Raw genomic sequence first — 20291 nt, 5'->3', positions numbered from 1 at the left:
TCGAAACTAATTTAATTTCGATATGAGTAATAAAATAGGTTTGGGAGTTAGGACTTACGATGGCTTATAACTATTTCCATAATTCCAAGGCCCAAGGATTTCTTTTTAAATATTCTTTTACTTATTATATGAAATATTTTTATTTATAAATTTATCGCCACGGTTCGAAAATTTTCTAATTTATTTTGATAAAACTAAAAACTTACCCTATTATTTATTAATTTAACAGAAAAAAATCTAGGGTTTTATTAAAAAAAACTTAATAATCAATTAAGTACGGTCAGTTTAGTCTATTTATTTCTGAAAAAAAAAAGTGACAACCCAATCCACAAAAGAAAAAAAAGAAAGAAGAAAATTAAGAGCATGATACGGCCAGGTATACGTGAGATTAGAGGAACCAAACCCGGATTTGTTTGCATGGAACAAACCGGATTTGATAATCAACTATACGTCCGTAATTTTTGGTAGTAATCCGATTACAGCTTCGTAATTAATATCCAAAAACAATTCTGAATTCTGAAATAGAAGAAAAAGAGAAGCTTAATCATCGTGAAGCAGCTATTTGCTGAAAAACCCTAATAGAAATCAATTATCATCCTTTAATCTCTTCACCGCGGTAATTTTTTCGCCAGTTTTCTTGATCAATATTTCAATTTATAAGCTTTATTATCTGAATTGCCATTTTTTGCGTTTGATTTTTAGCAAGGAATTTTGTTGAAAGTAAATTCTTAGAAATTTGATTTTTCTGGTAATAATTGGAAACTGGATTGATGTTTTTCTGGGTGATTTTATTATTAGGTCACACATTCAGTATTTTCAACATCGGAGTATCATTTGCGTTGTGATTAACATCTGGAGGCGTGTAAAAATGGATTTGCTAACTAGCTGCAAGGTAATTACTTAGTTTTTATAGAATGTAATTAAAGTTTTTCTTTCTATTACAGTTGGCTCTTATTTTACTCGTACTAGTTATACTTGGATAAGTAACAATACAAAAAAGTTATACTTGGATAAGCGTGAGATTTAGATAATTTCTAGTTTCTAACTTTCCGCCAGGTAATTACAGTAATTTATATTTTCGCGCATTTCTTTTGTCGTATGTCATTGAATTTGTTGCTTCGTTTTACAATTGGCACTTATATTAATCATAATAGTTATACACATAGGATAAGTGTGAGATTTAGAGAATTTGTAGTTTTTCTTAAACAGGTGAATTATTTAACATTGGTACGAGATAGGCTTAAGGATTCATTAACACTGGGACTATGGCACAGTTTGGGTCACACTTGTGATAGTTGACGAGTGCAAAACACCAATATTAAAAATAAGCTTGTGCTAACCAAATGTAGTATAGTTTATGTATCGATCCCACTATGACTGAAATAGTTGTCAATCAATGTATTCTTGGTGGCCGAAAACAATTTTTAAGTGATTCAATGTTTTGAACTAATAAAGAGATTTACCAATGGAATAAAGTGGGGAACTCGACTTACGATGATTAGTTTAGATTTTGCTCCTTGATTGATAATTCTTGAACATTAATATTGATTACGTTTCACGAATATAATTGTCTATTTGTATCACCAATTATTTTAATTTTTCTCTCGAATATCTATAACTTAAAGATTCTAATAAAGGCATTAAGAGTCCAGTTATATGCATCTTTGTAAACGATGGATTTTAGATAACCATGGAGCTTTTCTCGAACTTCAATGACACACTCCTACAACCAATTCTTCTTTCGGATAAATGGGTTTATCGAAAAACCACAACAATTTAGGCACACGATTCCTGCTTAATTCCTCTTTTTAGTAAATTAAGATTCGATCTCGAAAGATTCGCCGTCAAACATACACTATACATATTAATTCAAGAAACTAAAGTCAAAACTATTACATCATCAAGTTCCCATCAAGAAAAATTACTCCATAAGGAGTTATTATAAATCATAGGAAAGAAGAGTTAGAAAACGTTACAATCCAATTAGGAGAATGGGATCTATCTCCCAAGTTCCCTGGCTCAAAACTTCAACATTCTCTCCAAAACTAAGATCCGTAACTTGTGGGACGATTACATGTATTTATAAGGTTGGGGGAATGTCAAAAATACCAAAATATCCTTAAAGTACAAATTCTAGATCGGTCCATTGGCACTGCACTTTTGCGTTGCAACATAGATTTCATGTTTAGATTTCTCCCCGTTGCGCTTTCACGTTACAACACAGATTTGTGCTGTATTTGTTGGTTGCAACACAAATCTGCAAGTAGCTCCACCCTATATGTGCAACATTTTTACGCTGCAGGGCCGAACCTTGATAGGAGGGTGTGGAGGTCGAATATTAGAGTAGGAGGGTAGTAGGTAGTCGAGCGTTTTCCTTTCCATACCCGTAGTACTAGTATGTGTTCTCGTATTTTCGTATTCTTGGATTTCTATTACTACGCAATGTTTTTCCAGCTTCGATCATCCTATTACTTTGTTGGTGCTATTGCTTCTTTTATGGCTTCTACGTTACAATATTTCTTTGCGTTATTTTGGTGCTTGCGCTTTACTTGAGCCGGGGGTCTATTGGAAACAACCTCTTTACCTCCACAAAAGGTAGGGGTAAGGTCAGCGTACATAGTACCCTCCCTGGACCCCTCTTTGTGAGATTATACTGAGTATATTAATGATGTTGTTGTTGTAGGGTCGAACCTTGCGTGGATCCAACTTCAAATTGACTTTCTGAATCTTTTTCTTCCCGTTTTGACTTAGATTATTCTGGTTACGCACCTTTAAATACCTATAGAAAAATTACCAAAAGTTAGTGTATTAAGCATTCAAGTCAGTTTCAATTTAGTTGATATATTTTGTCTCGACACGGAATTTAAGAAAAAAGAAGGCTTTTTGAAATTTGTGGTCTTTAAAGCATAAAAGGCAAAAACTTTGTGGGGTCATACCATTTGTGTGGCTATAAAAGCTTATCATTAAAGGTAATAGGTAAAAGGGAAAGTTTAAAATTAAATTATTTTCAAATATAGAAATGTGTCATTTGTTTGGAACGGACTAGTAGGGAAAATGTGTCATAGATTGAAACAGAGGGAGTAAATAAAAGTAAACTAAAGCCCATCCAAAACATATCAAATTCGTAGGTACAATTCGACTTATCAATAGTCACGTTGTCTTACTTTCAAGGCTCTGTGGTAATGACTGTTAATTCTGAGTTGTGCATCACTAGTTTATTTCTGTATGTTGTAGTAGCTTGGTTTTTTCTGGAGCAATGAAATTGTTAAGCATTTTAATAAAACTACACTTGGGGTCTAATGCTTCGTGTCTAATAAATTACCTCCTGTCAAACTCTTGACGCAAGGAGGAAAAAAAAAATAGTACAAGCAGATGCAAGCAAATGTGAGCTCAGTGCCAAGCCCACCCCGTGATGTTGTACTCGGTAAAGTTGCTTACGCCGCACAGTTTCCTGAGGTTCTTGTATTTGTTAGTTCGTATGATAAAGATTAATGTCCTATGACCTGGCTGCAAAACCCAATCATATTAATTATGGGTCTGTTCTGGAAGTATATTGGTGCCAAAGTACTCAAAAGGTGAAAAAATCTGTTGGGCTTTAAGTGCAATGCAGAATTAAGGCGTGCACTTTTGGACGGGTTCAAGAGTTTGGTTTGACTGAGACGGATAACAGATAAAGGTTTTTTTTTCCAAGCCATCACCCAGTCACATCATACACCTAGAGAGCAAACAGATAAAGGTGCTAATGAAGAAAAAGGAAAACATTTGTATGTAATGCTAGGGAAAAATAACTACAAAGACAATCAATAATTATTTGGACAAAAAATTGAAATAACGATAATTTTCCGAATTGATGAAGTCATGTCGATCAAGTTTAAGAGCCATTTCAAATTTCTGATTTAGATGAATAGATACTGTTTTACCGTTTTTGTAGCTAGTTTATTTTCAACAAAATTATAATTACTTTTTCCTAATCAATAAAAGCTTATTCATAATTTTTTTAAAACTATTAATATATCAATTTACTGACTATATTTAGTGTCCGCTATTGCACTCTTAATGACGGGGCCCATAGGTTATAAGACGTATGTCTGGGCACCTTAGCACCTACACTGAAGTGCTACCTAAGCAAGCGAAGCACACAATTTGGCTTCAATTCAGTTTCAGGGCTTAAGTACGCCTCAAGCGAGTCTTTACAACACTGATTGGTGCAACCTGTTTCCGTCTACGAGGAGTGAGAACTATGGAGGCTTGGGATAGTTGATTGCACCTTCTCAAGCAAGACATTCTCCTCATTGTAGTGTAATCATAATACTGTGTCATCAAGGGATGTTATAGTTATAAACAAAAAAATACTGTGCATCAAGTAGGATTTTGTTCTGTTAATTATTTCATGTAATGCCCTTCTTTGGCACAATTAGGTATTAGGCAATTGGATGCGCCTATCTCTCTTTTTTAAAGTGACAATTAATCGTCTCTTATAGGATAAATTGGCACATTTTCGGGTAAAGGAGCTCAAAGATGTTCTTACTCAACTTGGTCTCTCAAAGCAAGGAAAGAAGCAGGTTTGAACATTTTGTTGCTTCTTTGAGGTTTCATGTGCTGAACCTTGCTTCTTTTTTTATTTCATTCTCATATTTCCTGACATTCCAAACCGTATCCTGTATCTTAATATTACTTCCGTATTGGGCACTTGTACTTATGACATATTGTTCTGTATGAGTCTGGAACAGTTTTTTAGCCTTTCCTTCTAATTTATGATCATGATCATTTTAGGGCTTCTACCACACTTTGAATTCAGCAGGTCCTTCTTATTAGTTGTTGCCAAGAATGTGTAATAAGACTTTGGTGTTGTCTTCTATTCCTTTTGAATAGGACTAACTTGTGGAATCTTGTAATCAGTTTAAATAGAATTGAAAGTGATGCTTTAACCTTTTTGGCTATTTTGCTCTAATGATTCTGCGTTTTCCTTTTTTTATAAAAAAATCGTTTTCATCGTAGCAGTGTAGCTCAGGTTTGAGTTAGGAATTATTTATGATTGAGCATCACTAGTATGTAACTGACAGTCGTATTTGGCTTGATGTAGGACCTTGTTGATCGCATATTAGCTATTCTTTCAGATGAACAAGGTGAGCAGCCAGGTAGCTTGCTTGGAGAAATTTCAGGGGAATTTTTAGACCTTTTCTGTTTGTAGTTATTGATGTTGTGTATTTTACTATCTATGTTGATTCTTTACTCTTTTCTTTTCTTCTTACCAATCCTACTAGTGATATGCACTCGTTTTTTGGGCGACCTCGTCAAACTTTGTCTTTGTAGTTCATCTGTGCGGCATCAATAAATTCACTTTAGTATTTCTGGAACCTAAGTTGCTCCGACACGGCAGTTTAGGTGCCGTACCCATGCCGACACGACATTAGTATGGGTGTGGGTATGGGATCTGTACCGGATCTTGTCAAACAATTTTGGGTACTTTGAACACGACGGACGGAAAAGTTCGAGACGAGATACAATTTGATTCTCTAAATCAGAACCAAAACTAGGTAAATTTGAAGAAATAGCTTATCTTATCTAGGAAATCAATCCTTTACTTATCTACAACTTGAGAATAAAAAAGAAATCCACACTTTACAAGCTATATACAAGTATTCCACAAAATTTCTCATAATTTAGAGATATTTTTATATTTTTATTTTTTTGAATTATTTTTAGCCGGATCCCCGCACCTGTATTAGTACTAGGATCCGTATTCCGGAATCTTAGAATTTACATCTCGAATGATCCGACCTCTAGATCCACACCTGTGTCGGATACCCGCACCCGTGTCCAAACAACTTAGTCTGGAACTCCCCCCCTCCAAAGGCCAAATCTTCCTCTTTCTTAGCAGTCATTTTTTGGGTGACCTTGTCAAACATTGTCTTTGTAGTTCATCCGTGTGACTGTCCTACTTTGCGCGTACTCTTCGTTTTTTGGTGCCGCACCCGCCTCGACACGGGACAGGTGCCGGATACGTTCCGGATTCGGTCAACTAACTTCGGATACTTTGACCTGTGTCCATCGACAAATTTGGGGAAAAATTGAGATTTTGATTTCTCAAAATTAAAAATAAAACAGGTTTTAGGGATGGGAAATGGCATACCTTCAATATTATAGTACTTTTATCCCATATTTACTGCTTAGTGTTTCAGAATTCATAAAAACCAAGAATTCTAGGGGTCGTGTTTTGAGTTCGGACTGGTGGTAGACAGTAGCAACGATATAGATAGAGAGTTGGTGGAAGGCCTTGAATGACTTTCTTTTTCTCTTTATAGCTCTATTTTTTTTATAATTTTTGAATTTTCTTAGCCGAATCCCCGCACCCGTATCTATACCTGGATCCGCAACCCGGAATCTTAAAATTTAAATTTTGCCGAATTCGACTAGGATCCGTGCCCGTATCGGATACCCGCACCCGAGACCGACCAGCTTAGATTATGTCTGAGCTCTCCCTCCTCCAAAGGCCAAATCACCCTCTTTCTTATGCTTTTGAGGCAGTTGTATATGATCTTCTCTCGGTGGAAGGCTGGTGCTCACAAACAGTGCTTTTATTTCCTTGCAACCTACACAGTGTCGCTGTTCCTACTTCTGCTAATGTTGAGAGGAAGTTGGACATGAGTTGGATGGATTTCTTATGGAATGGAAACAAGGAGAAGAAGACTTCCATTTGGCAAGGTTGAAAGCAGTGAGAAAAAGTAAGGAGGTTGGATTGGGAATTAGAAAGATGAAATTTCAAGATAAAACCTATTCTTCAAGTGACCTGGAGAGTAGCTAAGAAGCAAATGTACTGTAGGAAAAAGTCCAAACTAAATATGGTATCAAAGATTCATAGTGAACAAATGTAGTAACCATATCTCATGGTGTTTAGCAAATAAGGAAATAATGGGAATTGTGTGGAAGAACATATGCTGAAGCGGCTGATGGTTGAATAAATTTCAAAATGGGTGATGGTTTTATATTTCTGGCGTGATGCATGGTTAGGACATACCGCTCTAATATCAATTTTGTTTAGTTTTGAACTGAACACTGTGGCTATTATTGGACAGTTCATAACAAGAAGGATGGGAGATCGAGGATTATCTTCAAGGAAATTGTAAAGAATGTAGTGGAAAGACTCATGCATTTGCTAAGAGGATGCTGTAGAAGGTCTTACTCTGCATAAAGGAAGGTCTTACTCTGCAAAAACCTGACTCACTGGACGGGCTGTACATACTCTTCAATCTTCAAATCCTCCCAACACTCTGACCTTAGAAGTTGAATTGGAGGAGTAAAACCCTTCAAAGGTTGCTTGTTTCTGCTGGATGGTATCTGATGAAGCTAATTTCACTCATCTTATTTGGTAAAAGAGAGGGATGTACATCTGGAAAGATGTTATATGTGTAAAATGGAAGCTGAAGAGGCAAAATCATCATGTTTTGCATTGCCTCGTAGTTTATGTATTTTGCGGGTGCTGTTGAAGGAAAGAAAATAAAGGTGGTTTGAAGGCAAAGCTAAAGCTGAACATAGCCTTGAGAAGAAATATTTACCACTATTAGCTTTTTGGTGCAACCGAAGTAATTATATTGTTACTTGTTAGAGATCAATAATGTCTTCTACATCAAGTATAGGGTTTATAAAGGTATTGAACTACTCTATTCATTGCTTTACTATTTTGGATTGGATACTCAGATTCTCACATGATGTCGAGCAAAACTCTGGCTAACTCATTGTCACGTAGTTTTCTCTATACTTTCGATTGTATATTGTCTCTACCTGTTTTATTGATTTTGCCGGTGTTTTGCAAGATGGAGGCACATGGTGAGGCGTTTTCTTGTCACGGGACAAGGCATAAGTCTCGAGGCCCAGAGCATAAATCTTACAATTTGCTAATTTTTATTAATTTTTAAGAATAAGATTTTGAAAAATATAGAAAAAAGTATTTACGTTAATATGTATAGATGAATATATTAATGTGTTTATTTTTTCAAAATATATTACTGTAGAAGTTATATATACATATACATAACATAAGAATATGCAATGTATAATTTTTTTTGATGAATTAAGATAATTTCATTAAATGGCATCAAGAAGATGCATAGCAAAAAATATACAACAAAAGTGTGGCTGCTCATATACAAAAAACTTACTGAATAACTAAGGAGCAAGACACAATCTATGCAATCTATACTTATTTGATACTAATAGGATTTGGTTGACTGGCATGTGAAATTTTTACTTTTTGCCAATGATGAAAGTTTTGTGCTATATTATTCTTTCACTTAAGATTTTCAGTAAGATGCACACTTTGATGGATTTGCTAGTTCCGTACACTAGTAACAAATAGCTTTTTTTTTTTGCTTGTAATATTTTCTGTATATAACCAGCACTATTTTTTGTGTGTTTTTTGGGTTACATTTAATAAATGAATAACTCGCATCTTGAGAAAAGCGTTGGAATTACAAAAACTCCAACAACATCAGTGAACACAAATATCTTGTTAGTTAAATTTTTATGACTTCAATAAATGTGAAGAGAAAAGGTTATAGAGGTTCAGAAAGCATCGATTAAATCCAAATATATGCCTTGGAGGCATTCAATGAAAACCTATTATATGTCCATATGAGGAAGAAGGGACAAATAAATAACTTTGTCCAATGGATACAAATCCTCCGGTGAGTTTTGGTTTCCCTCGTGAAAAAGAAAAGACTGAGATACTAAATTGATTGTGATTATCTTGCTTTTTGCTTGGCCTGGGCACACAATTCGGGTTGAGAGTTCCTCCTACTTTTCTTTAATTTTTATGTTAAACATCACTTACTATACTCGAATATCCTGCTTTTGATATGGGCTGTGTTTGCTTTCATGCTTCTAAAGCAAAGCGTATTTCTAAGTGTAGTAGCCTATTGAACAACTAATGCTAATTTTGTTGCTTCTTGCTTGCCTCGGTTGCCCTTTGGGTGCACAATTAAAGTTAAGGGTTCCTCCTATTTCCATGTAATTTCTATGTGAAATACTTGCTGTACTTTTAATATCCTGCTCCTATTGTGGATATGTTGACTTTTATGCTTGTGTAGCAAATCATATTTCTAGTTGTAACATGTTGAACAGCTAATGCTAACATATTTATGTGATTTTGAATAGTTTCAGTAATGTGGGCAAAGAAAAATAGTGTTGGACCGCTAATGCTAACATATTTATGTGATTTTGAGCAGTTTCAGTAATGTGGGCAAAGAAAAATAGTGTTGGAAAGGAAGAGGTTGCAAAACTTGTTGATGGAATTTACAGGTATAAAGCAGTCCTGGTCTTGATCTACTGTTAAGTAACAGTAGAAAAGAGTCATCGCAGAGCATTACGGAAAAATAAGCTTATATTTACTTCTTCGTTCAAACTTTCATGTGCATCAGTGGGACATGATTCTATTTAATCATTTTGCCTTTGCTAACTTAGATAAAGCAGAAGTGAGATTTTTTGCTTTGTAGACATTACTCAGCGATCCTTTCTTTTTGTGATACTGATGTTTGTTGCTTCTTCCAGAAAAATGCAAGTGTCTGGGGCAACTGACCTAGCATCTAAGTCACAAGTTGTCTCAGACAGCAGTAATGTAAAGTTAAAAGAGGAAATTGAAGACACATATCAGATGAAGATTCGATGTCCCTGTGGAAGCTCATTACAAACTGAAACAATGATTCAGGTTTTACTTCTGTGCTGATTCTCTTCATCAGCCTTATTTATGGAAATAAACTTGTACATGCAGAAATATATACTGTGGATTGCCTTGATTGAGGAAAGGTCCTCTCATGTTGAGATTTTCTTCCAAAGAAAATTTCTAGTTGCTTTTGTATGTCAAGCATCTTCAATTTGTACAAGGTTTTTCTCCTCTGGTTTAGGCCTCTACCAAAATTGAGATGTTTTCATTTTTGACCTTTGTCTTAATCTCTGAGTATCACCTTATTAGTAGGGGGATACCTTCATCTTCTTCATCGCCGCATGATTTGAGCAGAAATTATATGTTCATTCTATTTCTGTTGCACTGGGGGTATATGTGTTCCTTGTATGGGATGATGTATCAATATCTAAGCTGCTAGGACACGGGTGCGAGTGTCCGATACGGGTGCGGATCTAGAGGTCGGATCCTTCGAGAAGTAAATTCTAAGATTCGGGGATACGGATCCTAGTACGGATATGGGCGTAGGGATCCGGCTAAAAATAATTCAGTCTAAATTATGAGAAATTTTATGGAATACTTACGTATAACTCGTAAAGTCTGGATTTCTTTTTTATTCTCAAGTTGTAGATAAGTAAAAGATTGATTTCCTAGATAATGTATGCCATTTTCTTCAAATTTATCCTGGTTTTGCTTCTGATTTCGGGAATCAAATTGTATCTCGTCTCGGTTTTTTCCGTCCATCGTGGTCAAAAGTTGTTTGACCAGATCCGGTGCAGATCCCATACCCACATCCATACTAGTGTCGTGTCGACACAGATGCGGAGCCTAAGCTGCCGTGTCAGAGCAACTTAGATCAATATATTGTGTCAGGCTGTCAGCCCTTGTATTTAAAGCTTTTGGTTCTTTTTATTCAATACACTGCATTTGGTGTATAACAGAAGTTTGCATGCAGTGTGAAAACAGAAGATGCCGCACATGGCAACATGTGAGTTGCGTCGTTGTTCCAGAAAAGCCCATGGAGGGGGGTGTTCCGCCAATTCCTCCTGAAACTTTTTACTGTGAATTGTGCAGATTGAGTCGTGCGGACCCGTAAGTGGTCACTTTTTTTTCTGTTTACTTCGCTTTGTCTGATTTTCTTAATTACAGGATTTTATGGTGCAAGTTCATTTTGTTTCTTCTCTGTTAAAGGCCATAGTCCATTGAGTCATGTATATTCAGTTATATTTTCTTCCTTTTTGGGGAATTTAGCTTTAAACAGATGGCGAATTTTTCTATTTGATAGAACAAGTTATTACCGTTTGATTTTTTTTTATCTTTGTTGTAAATCTGACATCTTTAAGCATTGGAAATGCGTATTTAGGCTTTCTCTGGACTCTGGACCTTTTATTTGGTTTTGTTAATTCATCACTGTTACTATATGTCGATAAGTGGGTACTAATCAGGGATCTCCACTGTATGGGAGTAAAATCTTAAAGGCGAGGCTGGGGTTTTATACGACTCTTCAGAGTTGACGCTTCGTTTTCTATCAGTGCTATTAAAGGCGAAAAGCGCAAAAAAGCTCTAACGTCTGTTAGGGCTTTAAGCACAAAGCCCAAATAAAGTATGGGCTTTAATGAAAAAAGGCGCAAATGGTGAAAAATAACAAATATGTATGTGTAGTCCAAGACTAATATCTATAAGCATGAATACAAAATATATGGACAAAGAAATTGAAGAAAATTTATGATAAAATGAAATATCAATTGCTTAGTGTCCCTCTTCAGGATTACGCTCATTGGCAAGGAAAAGTATGTCTTAGAGCCTTGATGACAACACTGAAGCGCCTGCTAAGCGAGGCGAAGCGCTCAACATGTTTTGAGCCTCGCTTCAGGGCTTAAGCGCGCCTTTGATAATACTGTTTTCTATGCATATGGTACTTAGGTGTTGCCTCTTTCTTACATAATCGTAAATACTTTGACCTTCACTAATGGAATAATCCATATGCAGGTTTTTGGTGACGATGGCAAACCCTTTATATCCTGCTAAGTTGGCTATTACTAGCGTTCCTGTAGATGGGTGAGTTGTTTGTACCCTGTTAATTTTGTGAAGCTATTCTGTGCAGAAATAGTTCTGCTGCTGTTCCTTCTTATTGTGTTTAAATTATGCATTGTTTATGGTGTTAATTTCTTGAGGCTTGAGCTGTGTCAACAAAGTCAGAGTACATAGTTTTAATGCCTGTTTTGGTGCTTATTAAGAAAGGAGATTTTTGTTTCTTTTCCCTAAAAAACAAGGATATGATGGGGTTCGGTTCCAGGAAAACAGGTTGGTGCAATTCCATTTTCTCACTGCTATTGTCTGATGTAGAAGAGAGGCCCAAAGAAGGAAATAATAGGACAAGTTCTTATCTTTATCTCATTTAGCAATGGGTTGGTGTTTGAGTGATTAATGCATTTTGCATTGGGCCATGATAGTCTTGTATCTTGTGCATATACAAGTTATACTATCATTAAATGATACAGATCTTCTGTTTGCATTTGAATCTACCCCATGTCCTTAGTCTGAAGTATTTGTCAAGTTAAATATGAATAATATTTGACAACGTAAGATCTGCATCACGTATAAATAGGTTTTAATTTGAATCACATTTAGTTACATCCAAGTCATATTGAGCATTTAAAGTAGGGATAATACATAAATACCCCTCTCAACTTGTCCCTAATTTCCAACTACACACCTAAACGTTGCGGGGGTCCTATTATCCCGTGAGACCTTTTCGAAGTAGAATAATTCCCTCCCTTTCTACAAGACAACCAGATTTTATGTTGAGTTGTGAAATAGACTTTCACTTTTCTTTTTCTCTTCTTCTTTCAGATTTTTACTATCACAAGAACGCCCATTTTTTCATGCATTACGCAAATACACTAGCGACTAGCCACCATCTTCAACCTTCAACCTTCAACCTTCTTCCTCCTAAACATAGACACCCATTGATAGCCCATACACAGTACAGCACCCAGCAACTAAATCACTTCCATATCCACCATAATACCTTCACGGCACCCTAGCAACCCTCCTCTCATTTCACTTCAAAGACCCACCTTTATTCACCGTCATAACCAACATACATCCACATGGACGCTGATGCCATTCACAGGAGGATTCTCCCCATTTCTGTACTGGAGCTATGTCGCCAACTGATTTCTAATCCGATCAAGTCCTCAGAATCATTTCAGATCTGGTTCGAGGTGGTTTTCGTGAGGTGTTTTGGAGAATAATAAAAAGGAATGAAAAGGGCTTGCTGGAGAAGATTTTTCCAGCCAAGGTTTCTGGTTCGGTGGTTCTTCACTATAGCCTGAAGTTTAAGGGGTTTCACGAGGAGCTTTTGGAAAAAAAATAAGAGAAGCTGGAAAGAGATAGAAGAGGAGTTGCCGGAAAACATATTACACCCAAGCTTTGTTTTTTTACCCCAAAAAAGGTTTTCGTGTTGCTGACAATGGATGTTCCGGCTGAGAATGTGAAAAAGGAAAAGAATAAAATGAGCAAACGTTAAAGGCAATGGAAAAATATAAAACAATTTAAAAATTAAGAATATTAATGCTTACTTTGGTGTTAATAGATAATTAACACTAATTAGAATGGGGTGAAGTGATCAAGGAAAGGTTATTTAATATGTCGGAAAATATATTTGAAAAAGAAAATGCTGTAAACAATAAAATTTTAACTTGATTTTTCTCTTCACGCGCCTAAATGGAGAATACATTATCCCATGTCAGCAGAAAATGGTGTAATAATTCAACTCTGGAACAGTCTAGGAGTGGTCATAGGACCCCCGTTATCTTTAGGTGTGCAGTTGAAAACTCAGGACCAATTGAAGTTTTTTTAATTTGTTATCCCTTTAAATTTTAGGAATAATACAAAAAAAGAATATATGACTTTTTTGGCTTGTTCTCCTATGTCTGGTACGCTGATTTCTGATGTGCATTTGTCTACTTTGTTAAAGTTGTAATCCAGACCATAAAAACATCCATTTGTTGAATGCTGCTCCTATCACAAAAAGTATGCAGGATGTTTGGCATACGAGGATCAATGCATCTAATTGTCGGTGTGAATTTGGATCTCGATTCCTTAGTTTTCAGAGTAAGATTTTAGTGCATTTAAGAAACCGCATTGAAAGGTCTATTGGAAACAACCTCTCTACCTTCATAAGGTAGGGTTAAGGTCTGCGTACACATTACCCTCCCAGACTCCACTTGTGGGATTCCACTGGGTTGTTTGTTATTGTTGTAAGAAACTGCATTGAGGTCTTACTTCGAAAGGTTCTGGCAGATGATCCCAACATGTATTTTTTGGTGTATTTGGACAAAAAGAAATCGCAGACGTTTTGATGGCATTTCAAACCCTAACTGTTCCTTGAAAGCCAAATGCCTAATAAATCTATTTAGTTGGAGTAATCTTTCCCCTGTAAATGATGTTGTTCTATTTCTAGATTTCATCAGTGTTATCAAAGGCACGAATAAGCCCTGAAGCGAGACTCAAAACATGTTGAGCGCTCCGCCTCGCTTAGCGGGCGCTGCAATTTTGTCATCAAGGCTCTGAGGCATACTTTTCCTTGCCAATGAGCGTAATTTGGAAGAGGCGACACTAAACAATTGATATTTCACTTTATTGTAAATTTCTTTAATTTATTTGTCCATATATTTGGTATTCAAGCTTATAGATATTAGTCTTAGACTACACATACATATCTGTAGTTTTTCTCCGTTTGCGCCTTTCTTCGTTAAAGCCCACACTTTATTTGCGCTTTGTGCTTAAAGCCCCAACAAACCTTAGAGCTTTTTTGCTCTTTGCGCCTTTGGTAACACTGGATTTCATTAGCTCTCTTACTATGGCTTGAGAACCGAGTTTTTTGTTTTCTGGTTAGCTCCCTGCACTGGATATATAACTTTTTGTAATGGAGCTAACTCTCTTTTGCATCTTCTTGATGCCAGTAATATAACACCTTACTTCATAAACGAAACTTATTTAAGGAACTTCAGAAAATACAATAAATCACAACTTATTATGGTTATAACATCTGAAGTATATTTGACAGTCATAGTCAAAGATATATTGTTCGACTGCTCAACTAATAATAATGACATTCTTTTGGGACGACGAGGGTTCTTCTAAAAATGATTTTAAACATATAAGCTCATTAGGAGCATTTATTATGTGCTTTCTAACTAGGCATGGCTATTATGGCTCTTCTTTGTCCTCTTTATTCTATAACTTGGATTTGCCTTTTATAATTGCTTGTTCTATTGTGAACATACTGCCTTTTATATTGACATATTGTGGTGATGCAACTATGGAAACCATTTGTGAATCACTTGTTACATTTTACAAATTTTCAGCACGAGCCCTATACAAAGGATTGAGAAAACATTTCAGCTTACTAGAGCAGACAGAGACTTATTGCTAAAGCAGGAATACGATGTTCAGGTTGTTGGGTTAAGTGATGACTTGACTATAAGTAGTTAATATGTATTCATGTTGTTTATTTTGGAAAATTTTCAGGTTTGGTGCATGCTTCTCAATGACAAGGTACAATTTAGGATGCAATGGCCTCAGTATGCTGATTTGCAGGTCAATGGTATGCTCTATTCTGTCATGCTTCATTATATAATCCTGACCCACATGGAATTAAGTGCTGAAAGTATATCTTTCTCCAGTAATTCGTTCTGGGTCGGGCAGCATATTATGTGTTAGATATGTTTCTTCTCAATGCAAAGGCCCGGTCAGCCTTGATATAGAATATGCAGTTGTAGAACTCGCAGGCGCAAGCAATCTTGGAACAGTGTTTTTGACTTTATTTTGTACCCTTCTCAGGTTGAATGTATTTTCTGTCTTTGTTCTTGTTTGTTTCCTCCAAAAACTACAATATCCACAAACATGATAAAAAAACTAATTCACATGCTTTAATTTTGTTAGTGTGTTTTTTTGTCAGCGCAGTAACTCTAATTATATTTGAACCGACAGGAATTCCAGTACGGTGCATAAATAGACCTGGTTCACAATTGCTGGGTGCAAATGGCCGAGATGATGGTCCAATAGTGAGTACTCATTTATGCATACTCTTCTATCTTCTACATTTTGGGAGTGGCAGAATAGTTGTACATATATGTGCTGGCAAAACTCTCAATGACTATACGTTAATGTAGTTGTATTTCATGTTTGCTACTTGCTATTTCTTGGTTTTCTTATTGATATACATACAGAAAGGCTTTCAGTTTCCTGGATGCTTCTCTCAAGTTTATGTCTTGATGTTTTGACAGATCACACCATGCTCTAGAGATGGAATTAACAAAATTATATTAACAGGATGTGATGCTCGTGTCTTTTGCTTGGGGGTTAGACTTGTAAATCGCCGTACTTTCCAACAGGTAGTCAAATTTCCCCAATTACACATGTAACTTATTTGCATTTTAAGTATTCGGACACGCTTGTAGTATTATTTTGGAAAAATTTATTGTGTATAGTATCACTTTGTCTCATCTTGTTTTCTCTTTTATAGTATTGCCCATTAGCTGCTTTGAGTGTTTCTAAGAGTTGTGCACTATATCTGTGATAATGAGCAGTAACTGCTGTTATCTCTGAGATTCTTAAAGACTAGTCAGATGGCTACTTGACTCTTGAGAAAAGTTCAACTGGGGGTTGTGGAGTTCGGGTATATGTACCTGTAGTTGAGAATCTTTTGTAAAAGCTATCTTCTATTATTACTTTTATCTAGCTGCGGTTCGTAAATTTCTGGTGGCTTTAGATCTAGCTTGACTAACAATAGACATGTATATGTGCCTTGGTCCTGTTGTAATGATCCTGTTATGGTGTCTGAATAAAATTTTGTTTTCTTTCTAGGTTCTCAATGTGATCCCTAAGGAGGCAGATGGTGAGGTATTTGATGATGCTCTTGCTCGCGTTCGTCGTTGTGTTGGTGGTGGGACTGCCACTGAAAATGCTGACAGCGACAGTGACCTTGAAGTGGTTGCTGATTTTATTCCAGTCAATCTTCGATGCCCTGTAAGAAAATGCCGACGTTGTATTCCTCTTTTATTTTCTGCCCCTTTTTGGTATTTTTATCATACTTAACTATTGTATGATCGCTTCTCCACTTTCTCTGTGGTGTTAGTCTCTTCTTCTCTGTATTCATTCTGTCTCTTTGCCAAAAGAAGAAACTGATTAGTACTTAAATTGAGCATTCTCCAAATGAGTTTTACTATCTTCATCTAAGTAGCTGCTAAAATGTTACTATGGTTACATCACACACAAAGAATTCTTATTTATAGGATAGACTTTTATTCCCCCCGACTCCCACTTCGACCTCCTCTTGCTATCATGTGACAAGTTCCTTTTTTTGAGGGAGGCTAGGATGTCTTTAATTTGAATAATTTGCTTTCATTGGATTGATTTATTTTCTTTGATGGTTTCTTGCATGTTTACCACTTTTTTGACACAACACGGATCACACTGTTTGACATTCTCGTCTGCGTCTATTTACAGATGAGTGGTTCAAGAATGAAAGTCGCTGGAAGATTCAAACCTTGTGTGCATATGGGCTGCTTTGATCTTGAAGTCTTTGTTGAAATGAATCAAAGGTCGAGGAAGGCAAGCATCTAGGACCCTTGTCAAAATTTCTATCAGCTTAATTCAGATAAAAATATGTCTCTTGTATCTGCTGATATATTTAGTAACAAATGTTGTTCATATGATGTAGTGGCAATGCCCTATCTGTCTCAAGAACTACTCCCTGGAGCATGTGATTATAGACCCATATTTTAATCAGATCACTTCTCAGGTATGGGTAATTATTTCTTGTTATCATACATTGTTTTAACCTTGCTGGTCTCATTTATTATTCACTTCCCAGGTATTGCTAGTGTTGCTTGTGATCTTAACTCTGTTAACCTCAATTCTTATTTGTGTTTCTTTTTTTTTTTTGGCTTTTCGAGTGTAGCTGCGAACTTGCGGAGAAGAAGTGACTGAGATTGAAGTAAAACCTGATGGTTCTTGGCGTGCAAAGGCAGAAGGCGACCGAAGGAATCTTGGGGATCTAGGGCGGTGGCACTTACCTGATGGGAATCTCATTGAATCTCAGGATATAGAGCCAAAAGCCAAGCCTGGAATTCTTAAGCATGTTAAACAGGAAGGAGGCTCTGAAAGCCACAGTGGACTAAAAGTTGGGTTGAAGAAGAACAGAAATGGTTTGTGGGAAATTAGCAAACCTGAAGATATGCAGACATTGCCATACGAAAATAGTGTAAGAGAGAATTTTGAAAATCAGATTCAGGATATCATTGCCATGAGCAGCAGTGCCACTGGTAGCGGCAAGGAAGGTGAAGATCTCAGTGTTAATCAGGATGGGGATGTTAACTTTGACAATTCTAACAATGGGTTTGAGCTTGAAACCATATCCCCAAATTTTGGCCCGAGATATGGTTTTAACGGCCGTAATCCCCCAGCACCCTCAGGAGATGCTGAAGTTATTGTCCTAAGCGATTCTGACGGAGAAAACGAGCCACTTATCTCTTCTACATCTATTCATAGTAACAATCATGCTGATGCGTCTATAGTCTCTTTTCCTGGTCGACCTAAAGGAATTTCAGATTCTTGCCATGACAACCATGCAGTTGTTAATGATGGGAATTCATGCCTGGGGCTGTTCAATGCAAACGATGATGAATTTGGGATGGATATGTGGCCTTTGCCTTCTGTTAACCAGGGGGGCCCGAGCTTTCAGTTATTTGGTTCAGATACTGATGTCTCAGGTTCTTTAGTAGATATGCAGCATGGTTCTATTAACTGTCCAAGCTCTATCAACGGCTACTCATTAGCTGCAGATACTGGCGTTGGATCTTGTTCTCTTCTTCCTGAATCTTCTGTTGACCGTCTGAATGCTGAAATCAATGATGGTTTAGTTAATAATTCCCTATCATTTGGTGGTAATGATCCCTCACTTCAGATATTTCTTCCTACTAGACCATCGGATGCATCAGTTGAGGCTGATACGAGGCATCGGCCAGGTGTGAGAAATGGCATTCATACTGAGGATTGGATTTCACTTAGTCTTGGCGCTGGTGGTGATTCTGCAGTTGCGAATGAGTTGAGCTCTGGGCAGCCGTCGCAAACCAAAAACTCTTCCTTGGACTCGGTGGCTGACACTGGTATTTCCCTGTTTATGGATATTTTGTTGGAGATAGAAAGAGAAAGTTGAGCAATGTCAACATTCACATTTATTTGTGCCTTTACATTGTGAGCTAGTACTTATAATTGCAACAAGCATGACTATGGTATTGACCATAATTATCAGTTACTGTGATTACTCATGTTTGGACGCATATGTGTGTTGAGAAATCATATGAGGCACATACACACGCCTAAAGTAGTTTTATGGAATTCTCATGCTATATTACTTTTTGAAGTAATTCCAATGTGCGTGGTAGATGTTTATGTGTGAGATAAGAGATACTGTCAGAAGTATTCTTCTTTCTTTGTTCATCTATTTAAAGTTATCTGAACCTGTTTACTGATGCTACTCTATATGCAGCTTCATTGCTTCTTGGTATGAATGACGGAGTATCAATGAAGAGCAGTAAAGAAAGATCAAATGGTCCAAGCAGCAGAGAAAGATCAGATGGTCCTTTTAATTTCCCTCGCCAACGTCGTTCTGTAAGACCCAGATTGTATCTAAGCATTGATTCCGACACTGAATAAGGTGCAGATTCCACATTGGTGGAATAATGGTTGCTTCTACTGCAGAACATGTGGACTCTACCACACGATATTTTGTTTGTAAGATCTTCTCTGCAATGATTCGGTGAATCCATCTTTTTGACTTAGAGATGAGCATGCATCTGCCATCAGTACTCTTCTAACTCCTATGCTGGAATTTAAGATTTTCCGTGATTGGTGAGTGCTTAACTCTCCAAATTTGTATTCTGTGATCTGGATTCTGACCAGAGCCCGGTCGTATTTTTTCTATTCCATTTTGTAGGTGATACCTTGAAAGGTTACTCACCAACGAATTGTACATTTGGATAGCTTAGCTAATTTTAAGAAGTTTTGGTATCACCAGTTGGTAAATTACCACTGGATGTACAGTAGCAATAGAGAGGAGCCCTTTTTATTCATTGAGAACCTCCTCTTGCTCCTCATACTAGGGGCCAATAGCCTGTAAATCTTGTTACATAGTTGGACTAATTTTATAGACTAGAAATATTTTTTGAAATGTGTTACTCCTGTTGAGTTTTATTATTATTCTGGGTGTTGGATTTTTTGGCAGCCAGGTTGTGCCATAGGTGTACCAAGTGGACAGGAGGTTTGATCTCCTTGCAATTTTGGAACGTAAAACAGGCCCCCTCTTGACAAGCTCTGTGTTCTTCCTACCCACACATAAACTTATTTAGTGTACATCTTCTGTACTATTTATTTTCAAGGATAGATTAGTCCTATTTATGTATCAGTTGATCACTTGAATACCTCACTGTAGTTGTTCTTGTTATTATCAAGCTTATATATTATTTAAGGATATTTGCCAAGATTCTATCCCAATTTATAAAGCCAAACCATAAGTCACATTCAACGATACTTGAATTTTCAC

The 20291-nt window shown here is 36.6% G+C and overlaps 1 protein-coding gene across 6 annotated transcripts; it reads left to right on the top strand.

Moving 5' to 3' along the window:
- Window positions 1–340: 340 nt before the first annotated feature.
- LOC104096949 (E3 SUMO-protein ligase SIZ1-like) lies at window positions 341–20229 on the top strand. Of its 6 annotated transcripts, none has more exons than XR_686452.4 (18): window positions 341–616; window positions 799–892; window positions 4482–4562; window positions 5084–5138; window positions 9225–9297; window positions 9547–9703; window positions 10632–10768; window positions 11666–11734; window positions 15052–15139; window positions 15215–15290; window positions 15677–15750; window positions 15973–16080; window positions 16553–16714; window positions 17195–17299; window positions 17409–17489; window positions 17649–18855; window positions 19239–19600; window positions 19978–20229. XR_686452.4 is itself a non-coding variant. In XM_009603422.4 (17 exons), the coding sequence occupies exons 2-17, from the start codon at window positions 869–871 to the stop codon at window positions 19403–19405; spliced, it is 2652 nt and encodes an 883-aa protein (XP_009601717.1). In that variant the 5' UTR covers window positions 341–616; window positions 799–868; the 3' UTR covers window positions 19406–19919. The 6 variants fall into 6 exon arrangements, 4 of the variants coding, with proteins under 4 accessions (XP_009601717.1, XP_009601705.1, XP_018626548.1 ...); XR_686451.4 differs by having other exon boundaries at window positions 19974–20229; XM_009603422.4 differs by lacking the exon at window positions 19978–20229 and having other exon boundaries at window positions 5084–5126; window positions 19239–19919.
- The last annotated feature ends 62 nt before the right edge of the window (window positions 20230–20291 follow it).

The sequence above is a fragment of the Nicotiana tomentosiformis genome, chromosome 2 (assembly GCF_000390325.3).
Source record: "Nicotiana tomentosiformis chromosome 2, ASM39032v3, whole genome shotgun sequence".
Taxonomy (NCBI): domain Eukaryota; kingdom Viridiplantae; phylum Streptophyta; class Magnoliopsida; order Solanales; family Solanaceae; genus Nicotiana; species Nicotiana tomentosiformis.
The sequence above is the reverse complement of the archived record's forward strand: the minus strand, read 5'-3'. Positions and strand labels throughout refer to the sequence as shown.

Coding starts and splice junctions, on each gene's coding strand:
- LOC104096949 (XM_009603410.4), top strand. CDS start 869: ATGGATTTGCTAACTAGCTGCAAG. Junction 11,735..15,051: donor ACTAGCGTTCCTGTAGATGG/GTGAGTTGTTTG, acceptor ACAAATTTTCAG/CACGAGCCCTATACAAAGGA. Junction 15,751..15,972: donor GCCGAGATGATGGTCCAATA/GTGAGTACTCAT, acceptor ATGTTTTGACAG/ATCACACCATGCTCTAGAGA.